Here is a 20,634-nt window from a genome sequence, read left to right on the forward strand (position 1 = left end):
GTATATAATTAAAAAAAAAAATCCAACACAAAAATATCCGTGTCAACGTGACGACGAGTTGAAATAAAATGTTTTTTTTTTTAACTTCACATCATCATTTTAATTGGCAGTAAATATTTACACTAACAAATCACATTGTACAAGTAAAGAAAACCAAATTAGATCAAAGTAAACTATAAAGACTAAAATCCAAATTCAGTCATAGTAAAAGGACCAAAACCACAATTTAACCCAACTAATAGCATAATACCATAAATTTTCAAAATATCTCTCATGCTATATATACCTTTTTCTCCTCTTCCATTTTTTTAGTATTTCCCATTTCGCCTCTCAATCTCAACATTCCCCCCTGGCTTTGTCCATTTCTTTTTCGAGGGAAATAATAATAATGTACCATCAAAACCACCACCACCACCATCTTCACCTTCCTTGTCTTCATTGCCACCCACAAAGCTACATTAGAATGGTATAATTTCAAAGTCCTCCTCACTGTTCATATTTTTTCTTTCAAGTCCCAAAAATAATTTGTTTTCAAGTCCTTTTTTTTTCTTATTTTTGAATGAGAAATTTTGCAGGTTCAGTATATGATAGAGAGATGTTTGTTGCTTCACATGAACCGACAACAATGTGTTGAGGCCTTAGCAAAGTATGCAAGCATTCGACCATGCATTACAGTTACAGGTGATCATTGCATATAGCTGATCAAAATACAACATATATATATATACCTGTATATATGTGTATATATACGTATAATATAAGGAAAAGTGGTGATATTAATGTGTGTGTATTTTTTTTGCAGTGTGGAAGGAGCTGCAAAAGGAGAATAGGGGATTCTTTGAAGCATATTTTCATGCCATTTCTCAATACAAGCCTTTCATGGGTAAGAATACCCTAAACCCTAAAACATTTCATGTTAGTCGTTTGTAATATTGTTGAGTAATCCCACATGGCTAAAATATCTGCAAGTTAAAAAGGCTTATATAATGGTTAAGTGAGAAATTATCATTAAATTTTAACATTAAAGGATAAATATTAAAACTATACTTAAATTTTAGTTCAATGTATAATATTAATTGTACAATTGTATCAAAATTAAAATTTAATATGTATATCTAAATTCTAACGAAGTTTCATTTATAAAATCAAAAGTTCGATGGTATTATTATATTTTTGGGTATTTTAATGATAATTATTGTTTTACTAAAATCAAAATTAAAAGTTCGATAGTATTATTATATTTTTGAGTATTTTAATGATAATTATTGTTTTACTAAAATAATTGTATGAGTAATTATGTTAACACAAAGTCTTAACATGAATTTTTTTTAAATGTGAAATAGCACATCTTGTATTAAATAGGTAGCAAAAATCACTATGTAGCGTTGTGACGTTACGTATATATAACATTACGATGTTCTCTATTGTCCCACTAATTTATTGGTGACCAAGGTGTGAGGTCACGATGCCACATGTAGGAAGTTGCAATGTTGGCTATTGTTTTATTGCTCTAATAGGTGATTAAGGTGTGGCATCGTGACGTCATATGTAGAACATTGCGACCTTAGTTATTATTTCATTGATTTATTGGTTATCAAGGTGTGACGTCACGATGTCGTACATAGGAAGCCATAATATTGGCTACTATTTCATTGATCTAATTGGTGATCAAGGTGTAACACCGTGAGGTCATGTATAAGATATTGTGACGTGGATCTCTATTTAAGTTTGAAGAGACATGATGTCAAAAATGAATAATTTTTGTGGGGAGTTAAAGTGCAATTATACCATTATATTAATTTATAGTTTCTTAAAAATTAAAATAACTTACTGAAAAATTTCCTTTTTTTGGGGGGTGGAGGTACCCTCTCTTTGCCCTGCATGTCAAATGCATAGATATAGGATTAAACTCCAAGAATCCTTCAAATACATGAAAAAATTTAAATTTATATTTGTGTCATATATATGTTTATGTTCCGACACACTCAAATTCGAATAACTTAGCTCCACATATGTATATGTGTATATAAACATATATAATTATGACTAGAGCTGCTGTTTTTATGTAAGATTAAAATGGTTTATGGCTTTTTTTTTGTTTTTCAGGTTATTACATCCAAAGGAAACATGGATTTCCAAGGAAGAAAAGGTTCTGGAAGTGAATGATAATTTACTATTGCAAAAGTATTGTCTCTAAATTAATTCTAAGGTACACTTTTATTGGGGTTTTGATAAAAAGTAATTTTTTTTATAAGTGGAGATAAGGGATAGGACTGCTTGAGATTAAACTCAAATTCTCATGCCGACAACATAATACTCTTACCATTAAATCAAGAGGTTATTGGCTGATGAATTGTAAACTTTATGGTGAGTTTTAGAAACTTTCTTAGAAATATTTGTATATGATCTTAAAATTAGCTTTTTAAAGGTAAATCACTTTATATTGGTTTGTACAAAATAAAATGGGTTTGTCATTATCAATAAGTATTGGATAAATTAGTAAGGCACATTGTACTTATGAAAGGAGAATTTGAATTCAAATTCTAAAGATGATAGTGTTAAATGGGATAACCATAAACTTCAAAAGGATTAGATTTCATTTGGGATATTGAGAAGAGGGAGGCACTAACGGGGCAAGCACTACCCTTGCAGCCCCCCCACCCCCAAATGAGAAATTTGTTATATTGCCCTTTAAATTTTGTAATATCACAATTCACATTTTGCCCCCTCAAAATTATTCTTTATTAATTCTCAACTCAAAGAAAAGTTTTTAACTTCTCCCCTAATTAAAAATACCTTAATTATACAAAAAAAAAAAGAAAAAAAAGAGAAAGGGTTTGGCGCCTTGCTCATAACTTATCAACTGACTCACCCATAATGATTGTTTTACTATAGTAGGTCATTTCCTTCATTAACACCTACCTCTTGTATATATAACACATGGATAAACGTCAAATTATTAGGTAGAGGGGTTTATGGGTTGAATCAAATTGGGCTTAAGTATGATATTAATATATTTTATAATTGTTTAAACTTAATCTGATTTAAAATATAGATCTAAAATTTTGTCCAAATCCACTCACATTTGAAAATGGCTAGTTGTAATCTTTATAGTTTTTGATGGACCCCGTACATTAAAATCTTTATAGTTTTTGTTGGACGCCTAATTTAAAATCTTATCATTTTAGAGGGGGCAATTTATAATTTTACCATTACTTATTTATATTTTATACATTATAAAGGGTAAAGAATGCAATTTCCTTTTTTTTTTTTTGTCGAGGGTAGGGCGCTCACGCATGAACCAGGCAAATATATTTTTTAACCTAAGTCCACTCCTTAGGTCTATAATTTTTTTCCCAAACCCTTCAAAATTCAAACAAGACTTCATATTTGAATAGGTAGCATAACCTATCAACAAATTTACACCTGTTGACCACTTAGCAAGATTAGAAGCCCCCAATCATATCCAAATGCATGTGAACACTTGCACTGTGAGACAACAAGATCCACTCCAAAACATATAAACCTTTTATGGTTCACCAAAAGGGGAAAACATTTTTTTTTCATCGAGAAACCTCACCAAGATCACTTAAATCCTTCTTCGAAACCTTTGGAATCACCTTGTACAGCTTTTGGCACCACTTTATGAACCGTTACCAATTTTCACACAGACCATATCTTCTTTCTTTATCGACGTCGGAAGAGGTCATCAATGGTTTTTATATTCAAATTAAATCTCTTTTCAGATTAGATGATTAATGCACCTCACTCATCGAAGATTCAACTTATAAACATCAAACGAGTAACTCTACCTTTAAACAAGTAGTCTCACATATGCCTATACGTGATGGTTTCATCTTGAATTCATGGAGAGGTTTGCATTATTAAACAGCTGAAAAAATGATAAACTATTGCTAGGACCCATTGATGGACCAATTCTTGCAATGAACTTGAAGGCCCGGTTAGGATGGTTAAACGTTCTGCATTTTTTTTTTAAATAATTTTTTATTTTAATTTTAATTTGTATAAACTCGAATTTTTTATGTTAAATTTGAATATTTTATTTAAATTTGAATTAAATAATAGTATATGTCATCTAATTAAACTTACCGTCAAAGGTGAAAATAAAAGTAAAAACTAGTCCACAAGCTCGTTTCACTTAAAAAATTTAAATTATTTAAAAATATATAAATATAGGGACTAATTTTAACAAATGAAAAGCATAAAAAAACTACGTTGAAAGAAATGGAGAAGGGGGAAAATGGAGAGAGAAGAAGAGGAGAATGGAAAAAAAAAAAAAGAGAGGAAAGTTAAAACAATATAAAAGAAAAAAAATCAAATTGCTCAAAACAAAAAAATATAGGGACCAATTGTATAAATTAACCTAAAAATAATGATGTAACATGTCATGTCAACTTACCGTTAAACTATTACCGACAATTAACGGCTCAATGACTAATATATTGCAATACGATAACGCAAGTGATTAGAACGAAACATTTCAAACATAAATAACTAAAATATAACTTAAGATAAATAAAAGTGATTGTTTTGATAGTTTACCCATAAAAAAATAAAATACTATTTAAGTAAAATAAAATACGAACACAATCTTGAATATGAGTTGTTGAGTATGACTATAATTGTTAACGTTGACTCACCCATTTAAGTGTTGAAACTATTTAGGAAAATGTACCAAGGAAAAATGGATGCAAAAGTCTAAGTAATACAAAAGAATTTTTTTTTTTGGGTAAAAGAAATACAGCATTTTATTGAAAAATCAAATCTAAAAATTTATCAATTTTTTTTTATAGAAATTGTATAAATCCATTGGATTGATCCAAATTTTATCATATAATTTAGTCGCCTTTAATTGAACAAACCAAATAAAAACAAAATTGAGCCGTAAGCTTGACTGGACACTGGGGGATGAAATTGAACAAAGGTCAATACTGTCTGCCCATGAATATTATATTATATTACATTATATTTTATTATATAAAACATATTATATGTTATATGCTAAATTATGAACTATTAACTTAGTCGATTGAGTTTTAACTTAATTGGTATAAACATTATTGTTAGTATAAGAGAATGTGAGTTTGAGTGTGCTAAAACGAATTATCCTCTTATTTATGAGTTAAAGAGAAGTTATGAGTAGTTCTAGACATTAAGTTAAAAAAAATCAAAATCTATAATGAAATTATTAAAAAACATATCAGCTTAAAATTATATTATTTTAGAATGGACCATGCTTCGTTGGCTTTGTGGTGCATGTAACCCAACCCAATGATATGGTTAAGCTAAAAAAACAAAAGTCTTACTTATTTATATTAAAATATTCATAGCAAATATTATAATATATATATATATATATATTATGTAGAGGTAATTACGAGTCGGGTAAGGTTTGGGCATAATAAAAATTTTAAGCCCATTTTATTGGCACGGGCTGGGCCTAAAAATGTGCTTAACATTTTGCCTAAGTTTGGCCTGGATAAAAAACTAAAATCCAAGCGGTCTCGTCCATATTAAATTTTTTATATTATTTTTAAATAAAATAAATTTAAAAAAGATAATACATTAAATGCACTAAAATCATTAAAATAAATGTTGCTCAACAAAATGAAAATAAAATTAAAAATATATATTTATACTTAAATAACACTAAGATAAATGCAACTTAACAAGCAAAAGCTCTAAAATAGTAGCAAAATTAATAATAAAACAATAATTATACAATATCCAAATAATAATAACAAAATAACAACAATATAATAATGAAATGACGGCAAAACAGTAGAAAAATAACAGAAAACAACAACATTTTTTTTTTGCAAATTTGGGCTAGGTTCGGGCAAAAAAAGCTTACTAAGGCTCGGCTCATTTTCTAAATAGGCCTTTTTTTTGCCCAAGCCTATTTTTCAGGCCTATATTTTTCCCAAACCTGCTCACTTTTTGGACGGACCTTCGAGCCGAGTGGTCCGCCCCTTGATCAAGTCTAGTTATATTTAATACCTTAAATTATAATATAAATTAGATATGTTCATTGATTTGGTCAAGTCAAATTTAAACATGATAGTAATACACTTTATGCTTACTCAAATATGATCCTACTCAAATATGGATATAAAATTTTATAAATCCACTTATGTCGGTAAATGATTAACTCAAGTTCATTTTAAACTTATTTATACTATTTTTAAAATGATTGGAATATATATTATTTTTAATTTAATATTTAATAGAGTTTTTCTATTTATTAAAATTATATATATATATGCAACTAAAATCTTTTTAATCTTTATAATATACTACTATAGATTTAATTTTTATAAGTTATAAATTATATAATAGATAAAAATAATATAATATATTACAAATTTAGAAAAAGTATCGGATTGAACCAAGATCGAGCCTTAAATATTTAAATCTAAGCTCGGTTGATATTTGAAACAATTTAATATTTTTACTTAGACATTCGTAAATTTCATGTGAATATTTAAATTTAAATAAATTACTCCAAGTTAAGCTTAATTTTTAAATCATAAATAATAATAAAATTATTATTTCCTCCTAAATATTCTATATTTTGTTTTATAAATTCCATTGATTCTATTATTTGGAAAATTCTAAATATATGTAATTTCTTCCTAAATATTTAATCTTTTATCATTTCCTTTTATTCTGTTTTTTTGGCAAATTTGAAGTAGTAGGTAGCAAACAACTTGCAACGCCAAGTCAACCAACGTCCTAAAAGCAGAGCGGCACAGTGTTGACGGAGAGATTTAGCAATTTTAAAAAAAAAACTCAAATTATTATTAGTTATAGTTACCATGAAGCACTAAATAAATCCGTCCCTTCCAACGAGAAAAAACCTCATAAAAAATTAAAAGATAGAAAAAAATCGTGACAAGTGCGTCATTGTTGGATGAAGAAAAAAATTATCCCGAGTCAAGGGGGCCATGCTTGACGTTGACCAATAACACTCAACTTACATAATGTATCAATCACTCGATCTAGAGATGAATTTGAGAGGTAAGGGTTTGGCCCCCTAATTTTTAATTTCCATTCATGGTTAACATTGATCAACAACACTCAACTTACATAAGGTGTCAATCATCGGATCCAGAGACAAATCTGAGGAGCAGGCAAGAGCTGTGGCTCATAATCGTTTTTCAATTCAGTCCTCTTATAAATAAAGAAATTATAAATTAATATATAGTAAATTACATATTGGCTCCCTTTAAAAAATTATGTTTCATCCTTTCAAAAATTATGAAAACATAAATTAATATATGATAAATTTATATTTTAATCTCTTGAAAATTTAGAAGTAATTCTAATCTCCACTAATTTTTTTCTTCTGAATTTACTCTTGATCTGATCTAAATTGGTTGATGTTGACCAACAACATAGCTTACCGAAGAAATCACCCAATGAACTATCGTATCTCAAAATTCGAACATTAACCTTCACCAAATTCCACTATTCAAAATATTTAAAAATAGATATTAACAAATTTAATTAATTCAGATTTGGATTCTAAAATAATAAATAAATCTAAATTTTAAATAAATTTACAAATTTAAATGTTATAAAAATTACAAATATTCAACAAAGGGGTCAATTTTAGGCGGCTCTAGTTTATTACACAGAAGAAAAAATGGACCAACCGAGGATGCTTGCCTTCCAATATAATATTAGTAATAACAATAACAAATTATGGAAATGAGTTAACCAACCATGTACCAACAAGAAATTAAATACTCAAATTTTAAAACAATAAGAAAGAGAAAGACTAAAATGACAAATAAATTTAATTTTTATATGTCCCAATTTTAATTAAATGAAAAAAATACCAATATGATATTGATTGAGAATATCATTTTTATCGATATATTTAATAAAAGTATTTAATCTATTGAGTTTTAACTCGATTGTCATGGGTATTAATGCTAATGCAGGAGAATATGAGTTCGAGTGTACTGAAACGCATTATCTTCTATTTATGAGTTGAGGAGTCTACAGACTATAAGTAATTCTAGACATTATGTAAAAAAAAAACAGATATAATCGAATCTATAATAAGATTATCCAAAAATAATAACAATAATAATTGTAGCGTTAGGTATTAATATGATTTGGGTTTAGAAAATTTTTAAAATAAAACTTTTACTATATGATTTACAAAATTAAAAATAAAATTAAATTAAAATTAAATATTATTAGGAAAATATTATAAAATATTAAATATGTAAAAAGTTTACACGAATAATTTCTTTCCATTTTTTTATATATAGAAAATTTCTACCCTTTCAACTTCTTTATTTTTCTTGCTTTATCCGTCATTCTAATCACTCAATAATTATTATCTAAATAAAATATTGAAATCATGTTTTAATGTCACGATTTTAATATGGGTTTAATTGATGGAATATTTCAATTTAATTAAATTTTTTATCAATTAAGTTTTGACTCGTTTTTAAGCTTAAATTAAAAATCATTTGATAATGAATTTTATATTTTTATTTATGTATTTTATAATTAAATTTAAATAAATTTTAAATATTAAATTATATTAATATATTATTGATAATTAAACTCGAATGAATTTGATATATATTAGTACATTGTCTGCATTTCCTCAAATCGGATTAATTTAAAATATAGGTATAAAATTTTGCAAAGTCCGTTCATATTTATAAATGACTACCATAAGTTCGTTTTAAGTTTATCCATATTATTTTCAATTTAATACTTTAGATGGGTTTTAATTAGATTTTTTGAACGAAATTAATTTTTTTATAGATAACTTAATGTGTATATTTTTGAAATATAATAAGTACGATACAATCAAAATACAAATACAAATCCGAGTAATCACAATGTCGAATCAAAAATTACATCATAAATAGACTAAGAACTGATACAATTCAAACTATAGCCAATAAACTAATTGAAACTAACTAGGCTAAAACTCACACATGAGCGGACTCTAAGACCTACACGTAAAATTATGCATGGTAGATCCCGAACTTTAGGTATTTGAATCCAAAACCTTCACCTTTTTCAACTGAATCAAAACTCCATCAGTAACTTAACATAATGCTTACATAATATTATATATTTAATTTTATGTGATATAGATTACATAACATATAATTAGGCCTTAAATATTAAAGCTCAAGCTTAATTCATATTTTAAATCAACTTAATTTTTTCATCAAAACTCGTTTTTCAAATATCGTACTTTTATCTAAACTCTCGAGCTTAATTCCATCCACAAACAAGTCAAAGCTTTAAGGCAGTCTTTAGAATTCTAAACTTAAAATAATGCAATGCAATGCAATGTAATTTAATTTATTATTTTTCTTAATAAAAGAAAATATTATGATTATTTAAAAGAAAAAAAGAAATAAAATTCAAAGCAACGAATCCAAATTCACACCTATAAATACACCAAACAACCAACTACCTCTACCTGCTTCTAGTTTAGACAACCTTCCGGTTCGCCTGTCATTCAACGGTACTTACTCCATTTATATTTTCTCTACAATTTCATTTAGATTTCGTTTAAATCTGATTTGAAAAAGTTTTGATTTGATTTGATTTTCAAAGTTTTTGATTTGGTTGAAAAATTTTCAGAGAGAAAAACAAAAAACACTCCCGAAATGGCACGCAAGAAGATCAGAGAGTACGATTCCAAGAGATTGTTGAAAGAACATTTCAAGAGGCTTTCCGGTAGAGATTTGCCAATCAAATCTGCACAAGTTAGTTCTATTTCTCCTTCTAGATCTAGCTGTTCGTTTCAAAGTTCATCGATATTTCCCTTTTTTTTAGTTTGATTTGTTTTAGTGTTTCTTTGCTGATTAATTTGTTCAATCTTTCGTTCTAGATCTCGCTCTTCGTTTATATTTCCTTTTTTTTAAATGATTTATAATAGTATTTCTTTGCTGATTAGTTTGAATTCATTTTTAGCTCACTTTCTCCTTCCAGACCTCGTTATTCATTTCGAAGTTCATCTATATTTCCGGTTTTTTTAGTTTGATTGTATTAATGTTTCTTTGCTGATTATTTTATTCAATTTCTTGTTCTAGATCTCGCTATTCATTTATATTTCCTTTTTTTAAAATTTGATTTATAATAGTTTTTCTTTGCTGATTAGTTTGAATTCATTTTTAGCTTATTTTCTCCTTCTAGACCTGGTTATTCATTTCAAAGTTCATCGATATTTCCCCTTTTTTTACTTTGATTTGAATTAGTGTTTCTTTGCTCATTAATTTGTTCAATTTCTCCTTCTAGATCTCGTTATTCATTTATATTTCTTTTTTGTTAATTTGATTTATAATAGTTTTTCTTTGCTGATTAGTTTGAATTGATTTCGAGTCATTTTCTCCTTCTAGACCTCGTATTGGTTTCGAAGTTCATCAACATTTCCTCTCTTTTTTTAGTTCGATTTTTATTGGTGTTTCTTTTCTGATTAATTTGAATTGATTTTTAGTTCAATTTCTCGCTCTAGATCTTGCTATTCATTTCAAAGTTCGTCAATATTTTCTTCTTCTTAAAAAATAAAAATTGATTTGTGTTAGTATTTCTTTGCTGATAAATTTGAATTTTTTAGTTCAATTTCTCACTCTAGATCTGGCTATTCATTTCAAAGTTCACCATTATATTATTGTCTTTTTTAAAGTTTGATTTGTGTTAGCATTTCTTTGGTGATTAATTTGAATTGATTTTTAGTTCATTGTGTCCTTCTTGATCTCGCTTTTCATTTTAAAGTTCAGCAATGTCATTTTTTTTATTTTGATTTGTACTAGTGTTTCTTTGCTGATAAATTTGAATTTATTTCAAAGCAAATCTTAGAAAAATACTGTTCGGCTTTTAGAATTTCTGGATCTAGTATAAAGTTAGAAGGTCCGGTTGCTTTAACTACTCTTAGTTTTACGAAAAAGAAAATTCTTTCCAGATCAGGAAGTTTTTCAAATTTGAATATGAATTTAAGATATTGATCTTACTTGATTCCTTGATTTATGATTATTGTATGAAATTGAACATTTACTAATTTGTTTGGTTGTGTCACTGATTTTAGATCATGGAATCGATTCTATCAGCTTTTAGAATTTCTTGACCCAGAATTAAGTTAGAAGATTGAGTTGCTTTAATTACTCACAGTTTTATGAAAAGAAAATTTACAGATCAAGAACTTTTGAAATTTTAATATGAATTTAAGATATTGACCTACCTATTCATTCATTGATTTATGATTATTCTATGGAATTGAACTTTGAGTAATTTGTTTGGTTGTGCTACTGGTTTTAGATTACGGAATCAACTGATTTCAATCAGCTAGTAGAGAAGGAGCCATGGCTTTCGTCACAGAAACTGGTTGTTAAACCTGATATGTTGTTCGGTAAGCGTGGGAAGAGTGGTTTGGTTGGCTTAAATCTGGATTTTGCTCAAGTTATTGCTTTCGTGAAAGAGCGCCTTGGCAAAGAGGTTCACTATCGGTTTTGTACATTTTAGTCATTAATTTGTCATTATTAAAGGTCAAAGGTTCGATTTTATGCTAACCTCTTGTGAATTACAGGTGGAAATGAGTGGATGCAAGGGACCTGTTACAACTTTCATTGTTGAACCTTTCATCCCTCACAATGAAGAGTTCTACCTTAACGTTGTCTCTGAGCGACTTGGTTGCAGCATTAGCTTTTCAGAATGTGGAGGGATTGAAATTGAAGAGAACTGGGATAAGGTACTTTGAGATGATCTAACACTGGTACTCGGTTTGATTTTGTTTCTTGTTTCGATTTTACCTTAATAGTTTCCTAACTAAGTTGAGGTACCCTTCATATAGGTCAAGACCATATCTGTCCCAACCGGGTCGCTTTTGACATCAGAAACTTGTGCTCCACTTGTTGCAACCCTTCCCTTGGAGGTAATTTTTCCAAATAATTAATGATTCAGTGAGCCGTATTTTCTTAACTCGAGCATGTTTCTTCGTCTTCATACGGTCAACTCCATCAGATAGATTTTCCTACTACATCAGCAAATCAACAAGTATGCATACTGTAACATGCTCTTTCAATCTTTAACTAAAATATATGTTGTTTTCATTATAGATCAAAGGAGAAATCGAGGAGTTCATCAAAGTGATCTTTAATCTGTTTCAAGGTATGGCATATATATATCTTTCTTGAATCTAAAACTATTCAAACTGACATTCGGTACTTTGTAATTAACTTTTTCGAGTTCAAAAATGTCAGATCTCGATTTCACATTCCTCGAAATGAACCCTTTCACGCTGGTCGACGGAAAGCCTTATCCTTTAGACATGAGAGGCGAGCTGGATGACACTGCTGCTTTCAAGAACTTCAAGAAGTATATATGCCCCCCTTTATCAGTAGTTTGATCAATTTATTGTTTCAACATGCTATGTGGAGTATCAATAAAATTCATCTGATGCAATTTCATTTCTTTTCTAGGTGGGGTAATGTCGAATTCCCATTGCCTTTTGGAAGAACAATGAGTGCAACCGAAAGCTATATTCACGGGCTAGACGAGAAGGTATGTTAGATTTAATAGATAGTTCGCCTTGCATGCACAATCTTCTTTTATTTGCTAATCACCCAATTGGACGGGAACCTCGAGCTGTATATGATATAACATATGGACATTTTATCGATCACCCCGAATCCTCTGTTCCGTTTACCATCTATTTCACAATATATGAACTCTTCTCCGGAAAAAATGGTTTAAACCATGTTGCAGTTCATTTAATAGCTTCACCCACACGTACGGTATTAACTTAAAAAATATATTGCAGACCAGTGCATCGTTGAAATTTACGGTGTTGAACCCTAAGGGACGCATTTGGACAATGGTAGCTGGAGGAGGTGCAAGTGTCATCTACGCTGATACGGTGGGTTATTTTCTTTTCACTTTCCGGGTTTTCAGTATAGGACTAAAAACCCTGCAATTTTAAGATATCAGTAATGTGTTTGATTTACTTGTGTAATTCATTACCTGATCAGGTTGGAGATCTTGGTTTTGCTTCTGAGCTCGGAAATTATGCAGAATACAGTGGAGCACCCAACGAAGAGGAAGTATTGCAGTATGCCAGAGTAGTTATTGATGTAAGGAACTCTAGCCCTTCATTCACATTACAATGTTGCTAAAAGCAGAAATCAGGATCTTGTACTTGATCGGTTAATGCCGTCTCTAACTTTTCTTGAAGCCAACACAAAACATTATTTGAGTAATTTCTGATGTAAAGCTTACAATGCAATCATAAGCATCTTAAGCATATGATTTTGGCTGTACAAATAATTTCATTTTTCCTTGATAGTGTGCAACCGCAGACCCTGATGGTCGCAAAAGAGCCCTCGTAATTGGCGGAGGAATAGCCAACTTTACTGATGTCGGTGCTACATTTAACGGCATTATCCGAGCCTTGAAGGAGAAGGTAAGCTTCTCTATAGTGGTGTTTTCACTGTTTTGCTTCTCTCGTTGTCCGCTTTTACTTACTAATAATAACCGGACGTCCAAATTTATACAGGAATCAAAGCTCAAAGCCGCTCGGATGATGATATACGTGAGGAGAGGAGGTCCAAATTACCAGAGAGGCCTCGCGAAAATGCGGGCACTTGGAGAGGAAATCGGAATCCCTATCGAGGTATCCATACTATATAGACAAACGATTATTGGTCTACAACATTTTCCAAAATAAAAAAAATTTGCTGATATTTTTGTTTCCTATTCGGCGTGTTTCTCTCGTAGGTTTATGGTCCCGAAGCTACGATGACCGGTATTTGCCAGCAAGCTATCCAATACATCAGTGCAGCTGCCTAAGTTGTCGGTTCGGGTTCATGTTCGGTCTCTGTTTTTTTTTTTCCTCCTTTTCAAGTGGGTCATTTTCATTAGATTTCCCTTTTGCCATGTTACTGAAACATTTGGAATTTATTTGCTGAAAAGTGAACATGAAATCTTAGGCATAAATGGCATTTGTCAGCAATAAAGATCTTAAAAATTTTCTACATCTTTTGTCTCCCCATCTTTATTTTCTTAATGACACTAATAAACCTTGTCTTTCTTAATCTAACTCTATTTTTTTTTAAATACACATGCCAAACATATTTTTATATTTAAGTATTTTTAAAAAATTGAACATACTTACATTAAACACGTGCTTGTATTCGATACTCGTTTACGTAAATATTACTGTAAAGGTCAAAAAGGAAAATTACTTGAGAGAGAGATACGGTACGAATATTGTTGTGAATAACTTTGACTTAATCGATAATTTCGATAATTATGGATAATTATCATATGAATATGATATAAATTGATAATGGAAATATAATAAAACTCATCTTAATCAAATATCTCTCTCTCTCTCTCTCTCTCTCTCTATATATATATATATATGAGACCAACACTCGTATCTGCACCTACATCTGAACCCAAGATAGATAAATATATATATAGGCCATCATGCAGCTTCTCAAAGTCACTTTGTCAATTAACCCAATTCTTTCAAACCAACCTTCACGGTTTTTTTTTTAAATATTTTCAGAAGTATAATTTTTTTTTAAAAAAACAATCAACATGTTTATCTCGAAAAAATATTTATATTCAATACTTACACTTGAATTTATTAAAAAAAAATTCAGCAAACCGATAAAAAAACTATTGAAAATACTTATATCATACAAAGAATGATATATATATATATATATATATATATATATATATATATATCTCATATTTAACCAAACGTTAACTTCTACAAATTTTGAAAGATTAAATTTTGTTATTAATCTATATACTATATGTAAGTTATATATTCTCTATACTTTTATTTGGCCATTTTTAATCATTATTATTTTCAAATTTTAAAATTTCAGTCTTAATCAATTAGTAATTGTTAAATTAATTAAATTATATTATTTCTAAAATCTTATATGATAAATATATTATCAAATATGTAATGACATTTTCAACTTGTTAGTTTCATATATTATTAAAAAAACCCTCAATCAATGGATTTACCTACTTATGGTTGTGTTGAGATTTAAATTTGAAATCTGAAAAGTATAAAAATTAAGAATAATTTAATTAGAAAATATGAACTAAATCTAGAACGTTTTGCATAATACAAGACTAATATCGAAATTTAACCAAATAAAGCTAAGTTGAGATTAAATTTTAAAATCAAATTCGTTAATTTTAATACTTCTAAGCAGAATTTGAAACACTCCCAAGCTTTTCAAAACAAGATTACATTTCAAAACATCCCTAAAACAACATTACTTCTAAGCTTTTCGAAGCAAAATCCATCACAAACTAATAGTAAATTTTGACAATCACAAACATCCCTAAAACAACATTACTTCTAAGCTTTTCAAAGCAAAATCCATCACAAACTAATAGTAAATTTTGACAATCACAAAACAAGATTACATTTCAAAACATCCCTAAAACAACATTACTTCTAAGCTTTTCAAAGCAAAATCCATCACAAACTAATAGTAAATTTTGACAATCAGAAAACAATATTACATTTCAAAACATCCTTTAAAAAAACCCAATAAAAATACCAGAAAAACAAGCATAAAATTATAGCCATGAATAAAGAACTCATAGATGGAGTCCATTGCCTTTGTGTGACTTGCCGGTTTGCCACTGCATTAGCCAAAGCCTCTGCTAGCTAGCTACTCTATAGGAACCTATCATCCTCCTCCTCCTCCATGCATGCAGCCATGTGAGTGAAGCACAAGAGAAAAGAGCTTTTAATTCATTGGAGGAAGGTGAATTGAGGAGTCCATAGCCCTAAACCCTTTCCATGCTTTTTGTGAAGACCCCATGGTCATGAGTTTGTTTTTTTTTTCTTTTTTCTTTGCTAAAATGATGCTATACCTATGTATCAACTATGATAATCCGATGGGACGTCTCTCACAAGCTAGTGGAGAGAGCCAGGCTATTGATAGTGGGCTTTAAATAGCTGATAATTTGAGTATAAAGTGGGTAATGACGTTACTGTGGAAGAAAAATAGATAGAATATAATTATAATTAAAACTCACATATGACATCAACGCATAATGGAGTCTTGAAACTCATATATAGTTGAATATGATAAATTTCAAATTTATATATTCAAAACTTAAGACCTCCACCTTTACCAATAAATCAAGACTTTATCGACAATAAATTGTAAAAATTTGGATATTCATAAATATTTAAAATGGCAGATAATATTTAGATCAAATATTAAAAAATTGGGTAAACGACATCTAAAGGTCATTCTAAAATAAGGTTTGTCCTATTTCGATCACTTAATTTTTTTTAATTTATTCACTCTAATTAATATAATTGTTCAGACTAGTCACTGCTATTAAAAATTTTGTTAATCCACTAATAAATTGCTTACGTGGCATAGACTACAAGTGGCATTTTTTAAACATTTAGCTAAAAATTAGGTTCCAAAACACAGCAAAGAGTGGAGGTTGATAGATTGATACAACAAAGAGGGAGTATTGAGGGGTAGCGGAGGTTGTTATAAAAGCCGGTTCATCTGGTCAGGGTGAAGAACCGGAGGTTATAGAGAATGAAGGTGAAGGGAGTATAAGGGTTGAAAGTTAAAAGAGTGTTGACAGAGTGTAGGTTTACTATTCTCGAAGAGTCGATCCTTTCTTCATTATTTCTAAAGGTATTTATAGGCAATGGTCCATGTACAGTGGTGTTAAAGTATTAGACTAGCCATCTGGCCATCATTACAGAATGCATGAGGGGATGTTTGAGATAAGACAAATTTTGTCATTAATTCTGACTTGATGAGATAAAACAATTGAGCTCATGTGATGTTTACTTACTAACAACTTCACATTCTCAATGAAAATTAAACCCTCCATTATCCGGGTGATCATCTCGAAAGGATGAGCTTACAAATGATCTATTGACTTATTAGTAGCAAACTTACTGCTCAAACATTTTTTTAACTTGCCACGTGCCCTAACGCGGGTAAAGATTCATTATTTGACAACACTTTATTTTAATAAATAATGAATTTATTATTTATTAGTAAAATGTAAATATTTATAAAACAAACTTATTGTCATTTTTTTATGTATGCTATGAAAAAGGATGAACAGTGAGAGTGCTTTTGATTATTGGGATCTCCACTAACTAATGCTAGTCTACAATGCTTTTTCTAACTTAGATTCGTATCTCCTTGTTTTCCCCCACTAATTCCTTTTTTCTCTTTCTTTTTTGTATCCATTGGAATCTATTGATTATTTAATTACACAAAAAAATATTAATACTTACTAAAAGGTTGATATTATTAATTAAGGTGGAAGCTTTTGGTTTTTAATATTTAAATTCGAGTTTTATTATACGTAATTATAATATATGTGTGTCTAGTCCTGTTATGTGCATATGTCACGAGTGAGTTTTGTCCCATTCTTTCTAATATTTCGATCGTTATAAAGTTGCTCAAATATGTATCTGTAATAATTGTCTTGACTTGTATAAAGGAGTGGTTAAAGTTTTTGTCAACACTCGTTTGTAATATTTATAAAAAAATGTATTTATTTTTCAAAGAAAATATTCAATCATACAAATAAATATTGGGTGCATTGATAAGATACATTGTACTCTTGAAGGAAGAATATAATTCGAGCCCTAAAAAGAACAACTACAAGTCTCGAAAGTATTAAGATTTTTAGAAAGATTTAAAAAAAACCTAAATATTTTATAATTAGTTTTTAACCGATCTTAAGTTGGATCTCTTTTATGTTTGTCTACCGTTAACAAATCAGAGGGGCAACAAACTTTGGATCCTTATAATTTTATAACTTTATCTTGATCATTCTCGAAGAAATCCTGACTTATCTTATAATTTAAATAGAGTCCAAGTAAGGAAATTTTTTCTGCGGGGTAGAATTAAGTTGTATATTTTTACAATAGCAAAAATGTAATTTCACCATTTAATAGTCTATAGCTTTATAATTTTTAAAGGACCAAAACAAAATTTTCTTATTTTTAGGCCCAAAATGCAATTTTACCATAACTAATTTAAAATTTTATAAATTATAAGAGAACTAAAAATGAAAATTTCTATTTTAAAAAGGGTCGAGGCTCCTGACTAGCCCCCTAACTCCGCCCGTGAATATAAACAAACATCAACATCATTTTGAAACTTTGCATACCTCTTATCTTGACAACTCAATTTATCTCTCCAACGTTGCTGGTATTTAAATCATCAATGAAGCAAAATAAGATCAATACTCTAATGACACGATATTTTATTTATCTTATTTTGTTTTAAATTAAAACTCATAATTAGATTTAAGTGTTCTTAAGTTAGGCTTCTGGGTTCTTAGAAGAAGCACTAAATTTTCTTTTTACTAAGCATGTACTCTTCTTTTGTAGAATCAACTTTGAATATCAAATTAAATTTGTAAGAAATTTTTCATTTTCATCTTAATTGAACATGAGCAATTCCAAAGATTAAACCCAATGACTTCATAATAAGCAATAGGTCAATAATTTTGATTTTTTTTCTTTCAAAATGGTACTTGAATGATCCAATGATATCTATTTACAATAATTGTTGTTAGGTTTATGGCAAGGCAAGTACATGAGGTTCACATTTTTGGAAACTATTCAGGTAATGGACCCTTTAGCATCAGTCTTAATTGAAATCATTTCAAGGTAGTTCAATTGATATAAATTAAATTTATATATTTAAAAGATCATATTTCATACAATAATTAAAGAAGGGCTTCTTCTTCATGCTAAATTGAATAATATTTTTAAATTTTAAAAGTTTTATTTTAATAAAAATTAATAATTTAATTTTAAATTTTAAATACAATTTTTAAAATTTTAAGAAATTTTATAATTTTATCTCTCTAAAAAATTATTATTCTTCCAATCATTTAAAAATAAAATTCATACCAAAATTATCAACTTTCCTATATGTAAAAGGACAGTTTTCTTCTATGGGAAATGACTCAATTATAGTGATTAGAACACCCACTCTAGCTTTAATTTCTATTTTCCTTTAGACAAGCAAACAACTTATGTTAACTTTTGTGTTTCTTACAAATTAAGTCATAAATTTGTTTTTGGTAAATTACACCCGACATCGTTAAATTATTAATAGGTTTATATTTTGGTTACACAACTTGGAAAAGTTATAAGATGATCATTGAATTATTCAAAGGTTTTTATTTAATAAGCTGAACTATTTGAAAGTTTTTATTTAAATCACTATGCTCTTAAGTTTTTTTATTTAAAAAAGTTTGACTAACAAGTTCCAACTAACAATTCAACGATTAGTACGATGGATCAACACCCATCGACGAGTAGAAGAACGTACCTTAGATCTAAGTCGATCTGAGGGTCAGTGTCGAAGATCAAAGAAGAAAACTATTTGGATTTTGGTTCTTAAATTTGTGACGTTCAAAGTTGTTTCATGAAAAAAATCGAATTGTAGAAGAGAGGGGAATGAGAGCTTTTCAATTAGTGCATGGGACGCAAATAGAGAATGTCATATAATAGCAATTTTAACAGCTCAGTGAATTAAACTTTGAAATAGTTTACTGACTAGATTGTAACTTTTTAAAGTATAGTGACCAAAACATTCTAATAATTTAGTGAACATGAAGTAATTTACCCTTTTTTTCTTCAAAATTTAATATAAGTGGTGTACAAATTTATTGTAACTCCAAAGCCTCATTTGCTTTTTATATAATTTTTTTATAAATATAATTTTCCTACCACAAGCACAAAAAAAAAATACTTGAATCGATCCAAATATCCATATCTTCCACAATAACATACTATTCACTTCGTGATTAGACTTGTTCAAGTATCAAATTCTCCCGTACTAACTTAAGTTCGGTTTAAGCCAAAATATGAATAATATTTTTGTGTAAATTTAACCCACATAAATGATACAATACTCAAAGCTCGACCCCATTTGTCCATATTTTTCTCTCATTTTATTTTTATTTTTTGGTACAACGATGATAAATCTTCTTTCATATATATGTTTGTTTTAGGAAATGGAATGCTTTGAGGCAGCCTTGAAGACCAAACTTAAAAAAGTAAATTGCTTTAAAATCAAGCTTTTAACCTTCTTTCTTTTTTGGGATATTAGGATTGTTGTTAATATAGGAGGATGTAGATTTGAGTGTGCTAAAGCGCATTATCCTTCTATTTATGGGTTAGGGAGGGACTATGGATAGTTTTAACCATTGTGTCTAAAAGAACAGATATAATCAGAACCTATAACGAGATTGTTCAAAAAAATTTAAATAGAAATTATAATTCTTAATCATTAATCTAAAAAGATTAACCCAAATTGATGAAAAAAGTAGTTGAGAAGATAGGCATAGGCCTCACAAAATAGGTTTTGGGTCATGTTTCTGGCTTAATGAACTGAACTTGTTCATATGGGTTTGGATGCTTGGGCTAGGTCTTTGGTCTTTCCCAATTTTAATTGTATCTAAAGTTGGGGGAAAATAGTGGCCAACAATTAATGTGTATCTATTTTAGTTATTCTAAGATTGTTTTTTATTTTTGTTATTAAAATTATCAAAATTTAATATATTGAGTTAATATTT

At 28.9% G+C, this 20,634-nt stretch overlaps 2 protein-coding genes across 2 annotated transcripts; both read left to right on the forward strand.

The window, feature by feature from the left end:
* The first annotated feature begins 310 nt into the window (after nt 1-310).
* On the forward strand, nt 311-2,463 carry LOC108460042 (uncharacterized). The gene is made up of 4 exons (XM_017759423.2): nt 311-466; nt 576-681; nt 803-883; nt 2,107-2,463. The coding sequence occupies exons 1-4, from the start codon at nt 389-391 to the stop codon at nt 2,160-2,162; spliced, it is 321 nt and encodes a 106-aa protein (XP_017614912.1). The 5' UTR covers nt 311-388; the 3' UTR covers nt 2,163-2,463.
* A 6,934-nt stretch (nt 2,464-9,397) lies between these two features.
* On the forward strand, nt 9,398-14,038 carry LOC108460969 (ATP-citrate synthase alpha chain protein 2). Its single transcript, XM_017760697.2, has 13 exons — nt 9,398-9,532; nt 9,652-9,776; nt 11,326-11,502; nt 11,594-11,755; nt 11,858-11,938; nt 12,123-12,174; nt 12,267-12,381; nt 12,486-12,567; nt 12,827-12,922; nt 13,035-13,136; nt 13,349-13,465; nt 13,559-13,675; nt 13,780-14,038. The coding sequence occupies exons 2-13, from the start codon at nt 9,678-9,680 to the stop codon at nt 13,849-13,851; spliced, it is 1,272 nt and encodes a 423-aa protein (XP_017616186.1). The 5' UTR covers nt 9,398-9,532; nt 9,652-9,677; the 3' UTR covers nt 13,852-14,038.
* Nucleotides 14,039-20,634: the final 6,596 nt, after the last annotated feature.

This window comes from Gossypium arboreum, chromosome 4 (assembly GCF_025698485.1).
Source record: "Gossypium arboreum isolate Shixiya-1 chromosome 4, ASM2569848v2, whole genome shotgun sequence".
NCBI classification, from domain to species: domain Eukaryota; kingdom Viridiplantae; phylum Streptophyta; class Magnoliopsida; order Malvales; family Malvaceae; genus Gossypium; species Gossypium arboreum.

What these genes read in the sequence shown, in the direction of transcription:
- LOC108460042 (XM_017759423.2), top strand. Translation starts at nt 389, where the DNA reads ATGTACCATCAAAACCACCACCACCACCATCTTCACCTTCCTTGTCTT. An exon ending in CACAAAGCTACATTAGAATG is followed by an intron (nt 467 to 575) that starts GTATAATTTCAA and finishes GAAATTTTGCAG; the next exon opens with GTTCAGTATATGATAGAGAG. An exon ending in TCAATACAAGCCTTTCATGG is followed by an intron (nt 884 to 2,106) that starts GTAAGAATACCC and finishes TTTGTTTTTCAG; the next exon opens with GTTATTACATCCAAAGGAAA.
- LOC108460969 (XM_017760697.2), top strand. Translation starts at nt 9,678, where the DNA reads ATGGCACGCAAGAAGATCAGAGAGTACGATTCCAAGAGATTGTTGAAA. An exon ending in GATCTTTAATCTGTTTCAAG is followed by an intron (nt 12,175 to 12,266) that starts GTATGGCATATA and finishes CAAAAATGTCAG; the next exon opens with ATCTCGATTTCACATTCCTC. An exon ending in AAATCGGAATCCCTATCGAG is followed by an intron (nt 13,676 to 13,779) that starts GTATCCATACTA and finishes TTTCTCTCGTAG; the next exon opens with GTTTATGGTCCCGAAGCTAC.